We start from the raw sequence: 9,561 nt of genomic DNA on the forward strand, positions 1-9,561 counted from the left end.
CACAGAGCAGGGCACAGGGACAGTGCCCGCAGTCTGGGCACAGAACACGGCACAGGGACAGTGCCCACAGCCTGGGCACAGAGCAGGCAATGCAGAGACAGTGCCCAAAGTCTGGGCACAAAGCAGGGCACAGGGACAGTGCCCCAGCCCGGGCGCAGAGCAGGGCACAGGGACAGTGCCAAGCCGTGCTGGGAGCCGCAGACAGCTCCGTGCCATCACTGACTGCTCAGGGTGGTACAGATCTGATTGACCAGCCCCCAGGAGCCTACAGAAGCTCCAGAGGTCCCTTCCAACCCCATTCTGTTATATATGCATTTACAATGACAACATATATGCATCACTATAAAAAACCCCACACTGAAAAGAGTATCAGCCTTTGAGGTTGCTGTTACAGCCCGTTAAAGAGAAAAAAAGAAGACCAGGTGATATTGTCCAGGCAGATTTAATAGAGCACAGATTATTTTCTTTCTCCCCTTCTAATGATCAAGTTTTTATATACATTGTATTATAGCAGATTAAAAAATATTACAGAATTGCAATCTGATTTATACAGAGGGGTTACTTAAGCAAACATCTGAAGAGGGTGAAGGAGTTAGAAGCATTCCTGTAATCCCCTCTGTTTTGAGCCACTTCCAAACCAAGAGCACCACGAATCGCTGAAACCGTAGAAGATGACGGGATGTACAGATTTTATTTGCTCAGACTGAGGCAAGGCACAGGTGTGAAACACTCCTGTGTATGTACAAGAAGAGGGCGCGGTGGGAGCTCACTGCGCGGGCAGCGGCTGTGCCATGTGCATGGCCGGGGCCTGCATGGGCCAGCCCTCCTGGTGGTTCTGCAGCAGCCGGTAGAGCTGCTTCAGGTGTGCCACGATGTTGTCCTTGATGTCGGGCGTGGAGATCTGCAGCCGCACGCTGCCGCTGTCGAAGGAGCGCGTGAAGTCCCCGGAGAACATCTCGTAGATCATGCGCGCCACGACGGGGATGACCTGGTGAAGAAGACGTCCCTTTTTTGAGCCTAAAGGCATGTGGAATATCCCTGTTTCTCTGCAGGAGCCCCTGCCCTGGATGCAGACCCTAAAACACACTCACAAACTAACTCTGTTCAGCACACGTCACATTTGTATTTGCTCTCCCAAACCACCATCTCACTGGAGTTTTCCTGGTGTCAGAAGCCACAGCAGGTAAGAACAGGTCTCAGTATCCACGGGAATTGATCCCAAACCAAACAAGGCTGGCACACGTCACCCCAGTGCCCTACCTGCACCACGATCAGCTTCCTCTCCCTGGGTTTTCCATCGGGCCACTCTTCTCCAAAGCAGAAGTAGATCTCGTATGGTGGCTGTTTCTCAATTTGTCCCTTCTGATGGGCAATCAGCTCTAGGAAGAAAAGCAAAGTGCTGCAGGGTTGTCCTCTTTAGGGGAAACACCCATGACATCCCACCTCATTGCATCACCCCGGCCTTACCTACACAGTGCTCTGCCACCTCTCACACAGTTACAGCTCGTTCCTTGCACGTGAGGTGCTTTCTTTAAAAGCAAGGCCCTCTGGTGTCTCTCAGAGCACTAAATGAGTGAGCAGTGCCCTTCTCCTGCCACACACCCGCTCCCAGCTCCCCTGAAGTCAGTGGCCCTGACCCGCTGTGCACACCTGGTGCATCCAGGCAGAGCCCAGTGCAGACCACCCTTCCCAACAGTGCCATGCCCGCCATCCAAAGCTGTTTCCCAGAAGCAGAAGTCACCTACCGCTCAGGAACGTTTCCAGACAGAAGAGCTTGACCTTCTTTTGCCTCTCGATCAGGTTTGGGGTGGTGGAGGAGGGGGCACAGGGCCCAGACCAGTAGACCTTGCACTGGCAGAGCCGCACGGCGTAGATGGCGTGGCCGCTGACCTCCAGGATCAGTCCCCTGTCCATAACATCCAGCAGCCGACTCGTGAAGATCTTCTGCCTTTCGTTGGTGATCTGCTCCGTCCCTGGAAACTTGACTTGCTCCAAACTGATGGGCCCAAAGAGCTCCTCCTGGTCTGGCATAGGACCCAGCTCTCCGTAGAAAAGTCTGCAGCCTTGCGGGTTGCTCACGGTCGTTGTGGGTCCGGTCTCCTTTCCTCGATATTCAAACTTGATTTCTAGGTCTGTCACTGAGAGAGAAACCATCAGCGTGGCTTTTCCTGGAGCACCAGCAGCTGGGACACCACGCAAGCCCTGCTGCCCTCACGGGGATGTTCACACCACACACAATTCTATTCAAACTACACAAGTTCTCCTCACTCACTCACGAACAGCCACAGGAAAAACTCTTTTCTGTGGGGTTTTAAAGCACAAAGCAGAAGCACTGTTACAAGCCCATGCACGTACTTGGCAGGGAGCTGATCCAGAGCTCGGGGCTGCTGAAGAAGTCGTGCTGCAGCGCCGTTGGGGGCATTTCCATATCCAGAGGTTCATTCTTTGGCCACACAGTTTCAGAGCTGCAGTTTTCTGCACTGGCTGGAGCCATCGGAGAATCTACAAAAAGGCAACAACTTCTCAATAAATCAAGATTTTATTTCAAGCATGCGGCAATTTCCAAACAAATACCTTCCCTAATACATCAGTCTGTGCCACCTACCATTGATGTTAAGAAATGGAAATGTCTCTTGAATTGGGACATGCTGAGATTGATTCAATTCTTCCTCCTCTTCATCATCAAGATCATTATCCTTCTCATCCCACGGAGCTGAGCCAGTGGAACCTGCAAACAAGCACATTCTTGTGGGTGGATGATCAGCATGAAACACTGGGAAAGGATCATCTTCATGTTGGATATTAATTTGTGTATTTTTCAAATCTCAGTAAAAAAGGATAAATCTCACCCATACAACATGCTATTTTCAGTTTAATATATAATTCTAGAAAGCAAAGGTTAAAGTACTGATGAAGTAAGACACAGTATTGCCAATATTAGCCTGTTTAGCAGGAAAACATACAACTGTGTGCAGCTATTTTAATTTTAGGGCTAAAGGGTGGTTCAAAGTCCTTTTAGTTACAGTACAGGCTTCACCTGGCAGCTGCAGAGTTAATGCAGAGAGGGAAGGAGCTCCCTTGGACCCACGCCTGCCCAGGAGCCAGCCCAGGAGCCAGCCCGTGTCAGCAAGGCCCTCACCTGGATTAATGATTGATCCCTGCGACTGCGGGATGTCACACACTTCGTAAATTTTAATAGGGTTCATGGGCACCTCCTTGGTGCCATCGTACATCAAATTAAACTCCCGGCTCTTGTTCAGTGCACATCGGAGCTGGGCCTTCCACTTTGCAGGGTCTGGCTCGTCCACTCCTTCCTGGTACTTTCCTGTTTCCACAGCCCATGCCTGGGGACAAAGTACAGGCAGCTCAGTCCAGCCCTCCCCACGGAGCAGCTTTTATCAGAAACCAAACCTCCAAACAAATCCACTGTAAAATCCTTCTCTTGCAGAAGTCTTAGTTAGAGCTCTTGTGATAACAAAAAAGGAAATGCCCACTTTAACAGTTTTTCTATTAAAAGAAAGTGGAGAAAAAGGATGTAAATCCAAATTCCAAAAGAATGTTCACAATTCTGGGTTAGAGATTTTGTGGGTCTCAGATTCAACACCAGAAGTAATTTTTGACAGTGAGCCTGTGTAGGAGGAATGAACTCGGTTAAAATGGAGTGGAAGGACAGCCACAGACATCCAGCTGGCCTCTCCCTCTCTCACCCCAAAATCTGATTACTGGTCCAAGATGCCTCCAAGACAAAGGTCAGAAATTCCTCAAAGGAGTGCAGGGAGTTACAGTGAATCCCTTGGGATAAGAATATTAGGGACAGCAGCGATGAGTGCTTGTGATGAGCTTGTGGTGGACCTCTTAAGACTTATGTAACAGCATTTGATGATTTGCTGCCAAGAACAAGCCAGTGACCACATCCCAGCCTGAGCACATGAAGCCAACAGCAGTCATCTTCCAGAGACCAAGGATCACACAGCACCCAGCCTGGGGTGGTGGGAAAGGGTTAAAGAACTCAACACCATCCCAGGCAGTGCCAAGCTTGGCATCCAGGTGCACAAAGTGGCTTTTCTGAGGTCAGATAAATAAAATGTGCCTGCAAACAGCTCCCGAGATGCCCGACCAGCTCCCCGGCCAACAATCCAGCCCTTTGTCTCTGCTCCAGGGCGGTGGGACGCCCGAGCTCCCGCTGCCTCACCTTGAAGATGGTGTTCTCCTCCTCGTGCTGGGGGCTGTGCCGAGTGGCGTGTTTCCAGGGGATCTGGAAGCGCTTGGCCTCGCGGTTCAGCCAGATCAGCCCGGGGTACATCCCGCTGTCCACCTGGGCCACCAGCCATGGCTTCAGGCGCACCCGCCGCGGGTGGAGGGCCATGCTCTGCAGGGGTGACAGCAGAGCCGCTGCTAGAGGTTACCTCAGCCTCATTTGCTTCAAAGAAACGGAATTCATGGAACAAGAAAGGGCCCTGTGCTGTGCAACTGCTGTTTTTATGGTACTGCACCCTGAGAGCACCAACTCGGATTCAGCCGGGTGACTCCTCTGCCAGGGAGAGTCACACACACCTCCCTAAGGGGGCCAGAGCTGCCACAGGGACAGCAGCTCACGTTCAGAGTCACACACACGTCCCTAAGGGGGACAGAGCTGCCACAGGGACAGCAGCTCACGTTCAGTGCTCCAGAGTGTGTTATTTGTGCTCAACCAGCACACGGAGCCGAGCCCTGAGCAGAGCTGGGCTGCAAACCCCGAGCAGCAGATAAAGACACAAACAAGCCGCAGCAAGAACAGGCAGCAGAGTTTCCAAAGGCTCCACGCACACCTTGGAGAAGGGGCTGATCTGATCTCTGCTCCTTCAGTCCTCTCAGAGACACACTGAGGAGAAACTGGCCCCGACTGAGAGGCTTCAACTGAGGCTCAGGGGCCAGGCTGAGGCACAGGGGCTGCTCTGCCCCAGCCACAGACTCTGAAAGTCATTTTATGACTTTTCCATGAATGCCCTGAATGCAGCATAATCACTGGCAAACAGCAGTGACCTGTAATAACCAGGATGTTTATCCAGAAGGACATGAACTGCAGGTCTGCCTGCACTGCTGCTAAAAATCGACTGCTGTTTACTTAATGTTTTTGTTAAGTAGCCTTGTGCTGCTCACACAACTGCAGCCAGCCAACAATATTTTCCTTGTGTAGAACAAAGCCAAACAAACAAAATTAACGCGTGTCCTTCACTAAGAAGAGGCAACATTCAGTATCTTTAGATTTTGGGAGGGGATTTCTGTACTATGCATGTGCTCAGAGGTGCATCTCCCATATTCCTTTGTAAATCCTGAAACAGAGGTGAGAAATTACAAATATTCCCATTAATAAAGCAGTCACAGGACAAGTAAAACCTTTGCCATAAGCCCTGAATATTGCTGGAGGAGTTGCAAAATGTGTCTGGTAGCAGAGATGGAGAAGATTAAAAAAAAATCCCATCCAAGAACTAGTCTAGGAACAGGTTTTATTTGTTCAAATACCTGCAGATCCCATTCAGAGGCAAGCGCTCACACAAAATGAATCCAAACGCAACTCAGTTTATCTGTTTATCTTTTCTGCAAAGAAAACGTTCAGCTTCAACTGCAAACCATTTTTAAATAATAGTTTGAAAATGTGTGGGCACATTACCAGACTGTTTCCCAGGAGCTGCAAAGGATCAGGAAGCAATCATCAAAATTATTTTATTGTTCCTGAAACTCTGCTGTGTTGGCTGTCCATGTTGAAAATGCTGTCAGAATTAAATCTTCAGAAGCGTCCAGTTAATCCTGGACTTGGAATTGAGATCAAAATCAGGCACTGATTCCTCTTGAAAGGGAAAAAAAAGTGACATTTTGAGGAATCCTTAGCACGGCTGCTTTCCAGCATCTCTTTTACACTGAACATTACAAGCAGGCCCTGCTAACAACGTGTGATGTGCACACAGGTTTGCAAGACACAGTAAATTCAAACCCCCAGAAAAGGGGGGATTTGTGGCCCTGTCACAGCAGAGGGGTCGGGTGACAGGGTGGGAGCTGGCAGGGATTGTCCCCGGCCGCAGACAGCGTCTGTCAGCGCTCCACACTACAATGCTTTATGACCTTCTATCACCAAGGCCTTGTTGACACAATAACTGAGAGCAAATCAACTTGAATCCCATTGCTGGGCTCAGACGGTGAGTCAGCCTCTCCCAACCTTCAACTTCGATCCGCTGGGTTCCTCCAGTGCCAGACACCCGGGGAATGCCTGTGACATTCCCGGCTCTGCCAAGGCAGAGGCTCCTCCTGCACAGAGCCAGCTCCCCGGATTCCCACTCCATCGGGGTGCTGGGGAGGGATAATCAGCACATCCCTGTGCTGCTAATGCATCTCTGGTCAGTGATGTAATTACTGCCTGTACCCTAATTATTAGTATTTCTCCTTGGAGACATTCAGCCCTACAAGAAGCACTCCAAGTCAGGAAGGAGCAGACAGCCTGCAGCCACTGCCCAGAGGGCTGCAGAGGAGTGACCAAGGCCAGGACAGCCCCGGTGAGGTCCAGACAGTCCAACAGCACCCAGAGCACCAGGAAAACCATCCCGGAGCCCAACTCAGCTTTGCTGCACAATCCAGATATACTCAGTGTTCTGCTCCACCTCGTCCATTAAAGCCTCTGAAGATGGAAGGATCTTCTCGGGGTTCTCAGCTGCAAACCCACAGACCCCTCTCCTGTCTTTGCTGTATTATCCTGGATTTCATGGACCTGTATTCATTTTTTCAAAGGCAAACCTTCCCACAGAGAAACAGGCTGCATTTCCATCTGATGCTGAATCACCTCCCTAACCAGGAACCTGGGGCTCCCACATTTCAGAGCTCTGTACATCTCCTGCCTCCCACCAGCCCTGCTGTCCCCGAAACATCTCAACACGATCAACTCTTTGAATTCCCAGTTTGCACACCCCAGTCTGGCCACCTCAGCCCCCACCACGGCCAGGCTGCTCTGAAATTGGAAGGGGCCCGAGTTGTTTCACAAACCGTGGGGATTTGGGGTGTTACAGCTGGGATCAGAAGACTGCAGGGGATGGGGGAACACCCCAGCCTTGCCCTAACTTTAGGCCTCGCTTTCCACCGGCCGGGAAGGCGCAGCCCGGGGGGCAAGGAGCGCTAAATCGGCATTTCCAGCGGGCTGTGCCCTGCCGGCTGCGCCCGGACCCGCACGGCGCCCCCGCACCGCCGCCCTTCCCCCGGGGCCGGGCGCTGCAGCCTCCAGACCCCGCACGGAGCCCGCAGTGCCCCGGGCCCCGCAGTGCCCCGGGTCCCGCACCGGCCCCGCAGTGCCCCGGGCCCCGCACCGGCCCCGCTCCGCCCGGAGCCCCACGCGGTTCGGGGCCGCGCCCGGCGCCTCCCGGTCCGGGCTGCTCCAGGTCCGGGGCCGTCCGGTCCCCGCGCGGCTCACCCCGTCCGTCTGTCCGTCCGTCCGTCCGTCCGTCCGTCCGTGGGGCTGGGGCGGGTCCGTCCCGCGGGGGCTCGGGGCCGCCCCGCGGGGCCCGCGCGTGGGGCAGCGGCGCTCGGGCAGCGGCGGCCGCGCTCACCCAGCGCCCTGCCCCGCCTCACCTGGGCCTGCCCCCCTCACCTGCCCCGCCTCACCTGGGCCTGCCCCTCTCACCTGCCCCGCCTCACCTGGGCCTGCCTCCCCCACCTGCCCCGCCTCACCTGGGCCTGCCCCCCTCACCTGCCCCGCCTCACCTGGCCCTGCCCCGCCTCACCTGCCCCGGCCCCTCTCACCTGGCCCTGCCCCTCTCACCTGCCCCTCTCACCTGCCCCTCTCACCTGCCCCGCCTCACCTGGCCCTGCCCCTCTCACCTGGCCCGGCCCCTCTCACCTGCCCCTCTCACCTGCCCCTCTCACCTGGCCCGGCCCCTCTCACCTGCCCAGGTGCGCTCCGTGCCGCCCGTCCCGTCCCGCAGACCCCCGGACCCCGCACGGGGACCGGGGCCGAGCGGAGCTCCTCGCACCCCCGCCCTCCTGCCGCGGCCTTTTTCCCGTCAAATGGAATATTTAGGAAACTTCCAAACGGGATTTTTTTTTTTTCCCCCTGGTAAATGGAGTGTTTAGGAAAAGAAGTTTGCTTTTGAAGCAGGGTATCTTTGCCTTTTAAATGGAGTATTTTGGGAAGAAAGCATTGCGTTCCTGGGCTTTTTCGCGGTTCAAAGCATACTCAGCTGAGTCATAGAACCACGGAATGATTAAGGCTGGAAAAGACCTGGAAGATCATCGAGTCCAAACATTAACCCAGCCCTGCCGGGTCCGCCACCAAACCGTGTCCCTCGGCACCACATCCGCAGGCTTTGGAGCACTTCCAGCGACGCTGGCTCCCTGCTTCCCCGGGCAGCCCGTTCCCATGCTTGTCCATCCTTTCAGTGAAGAAATTCTCCCAAATATCCAACCTAAACCTCCCCCAGCACAACCTAAGTAGGTTTGCTCTTGTCCCACATCCATCCATCCGTATAAATCCATATCCGGGCAATGATAACACAGGATGGAGCCAAACCCTAAAGGCAGCTCTGATTGAATCCACAGGCAGTTTTTTCTCTGAAAAGCATAAAAACGTCCCTGTTCCCTGGCTCCATCCCCACTCTAGGTCGCACCTACCCCTGGCAAGGGGCTCAGCAGCTTCTCCCTGGTCCCTCCGCGGCCTCCTGCCCTCCAGCCTCGCGTCTTATTTATTTTCCTCGTAGGTGGAGAAGCGTGACTCAGTGGTGAATCCTGGTTTCAAGGATCATACAATGCTTCACCTTTCAGTTTCAATGAACCAGAAAAAAAAATTGGGAATTTCCCTTCTCCTTCTCACCACGAACACTGTGGGAAACGCTGAACCCTGACTTTGGGCAGGCTGATTACACCCACAGCTCAGTCCCCAGCCAAGAGATTGGAACTGGACAAAATCTTGGAGATATTCACACAGAGACAAAACAATTCACCCTTTTTCTGGGCAAGTTCGCCTTGCTGGATACCAAGTGCAAGGTAAATATTTCAGCCTTCATTCAGCATGGAATTCCACTCAGGAAACACGCAGGAGTTAGTCAGCACATAAGAAAACCTTTCTGGCAATAAGCAGATGTGGCACTCCGGGGTCAGCACTCCCTGTGCTGGGTGAGATGGGTTTCCTTAGTGGTACCTGACCATTCCTGAGGTGCAAATCAAGGGACAGCAGTTCCTGGAGTAAAACACCCCTGGTATTCTGCTGTGTAAAGCACGCAGTGGTAGGAAATTTTGGGAGCAGCCAGGAAGAGACACAGGCAGATATTGGGCTGAACTCCAGGCCAGGCTCTGAAGGATCTTTGATCTCTCCTCAGACAGGCCAGCACAAAAGCTCCCTGCATTCCTGCTGCCCACGCCCCTGTCCCACAGGGAAAGGTCAGGATGCTCTGGGCTGGCTGTGGCTGTGGTGGGCTGCAGGGCAGCTGAGCAGGGGACAGCAGTGCAGGGGACAGCAGCACTGCTGCTGCTCACCCTCCTGCTGCCCGGGCTGCCTGGGCAGGGCTGGCGGTGCCTGGGCAGGGTTTTGCCCCTCCTGGCCCCACT

The 9,561-nt window shown here is 53.8% G+C and overlaps 1 protein-coding gene across 1 annotated transcript; it reads right to left on the reverse strand.

Annotated features, from left to right (window-relative positions):
* Positions 1 to 426: 426 nt before the first annotated feature.
* Positions 427 to 7,545, reverse strand: IRF6 (interferon regulatory factor 6). Its single transcript, XM_064399078.1, has 8 exons — positions 7,433 to 7,545; positions 4,193 to 4,369; positions 3,140 to 3,344; positions 2,606 to 2,728; positions 2,356 to 2,502; positions 1,746 to 2,138; positions 1,261 to 1,379; positions 427 to 988 (listed from the first exon to the last, which is right to left on the reverse strand). Exons 2-8 carry the CDS (start codon positions 4,364 to 4,366, stop codon positions 767 to 769), a joined length of 1,383 nt encoding a protein of 460 aa, XP_064255148.1. The 5' UTR covers positions 4,367 to 4,369; positions 7,433 to 7,545; the 3' UTR covers positions 427 to 766.
* Between the last annotated feature and the right edge of the window lie 2,016 nt (positions 7,546 to 9,561).

This window comes from Passer domesticus, chromosome 25, assembly GCF_036417665.1.
Source record: "Passer domesticus isolate bPasDom1 chromosome 25, bPasDom1.hap1, whole genome shotgun sequence".
Classification (NCBI taxonomy): Eukaryota; Metazoa; Chordata; class Aves; order Passeriformes; family Passeridae; genus Passer; species Passer domesticus.

Coding starts and splice junctions, on each gene's coding strand:
- IRF6 (XM_064399078.1), bottom strand. CDS start 4,366: ATGGCCCTCCACCCGCGGCGGGTGCGCCTGAAGCCATGGCTGGTGGCC. Junction 2,729..3,139: donor GGGATCAATCATTAATCCAG/GTGAGGGCCTTG, acceptor GCTTGTTTGCAG/GTTCCACTGGCTCAGCTCCG. Junction 1,380..1,745: donor TCTGGAAACGTTCCTGAGCG/GTAGGTGACTTC, acceptor TTTTCTTCCTAG/AGCTGATTGCCCATCAGAAG.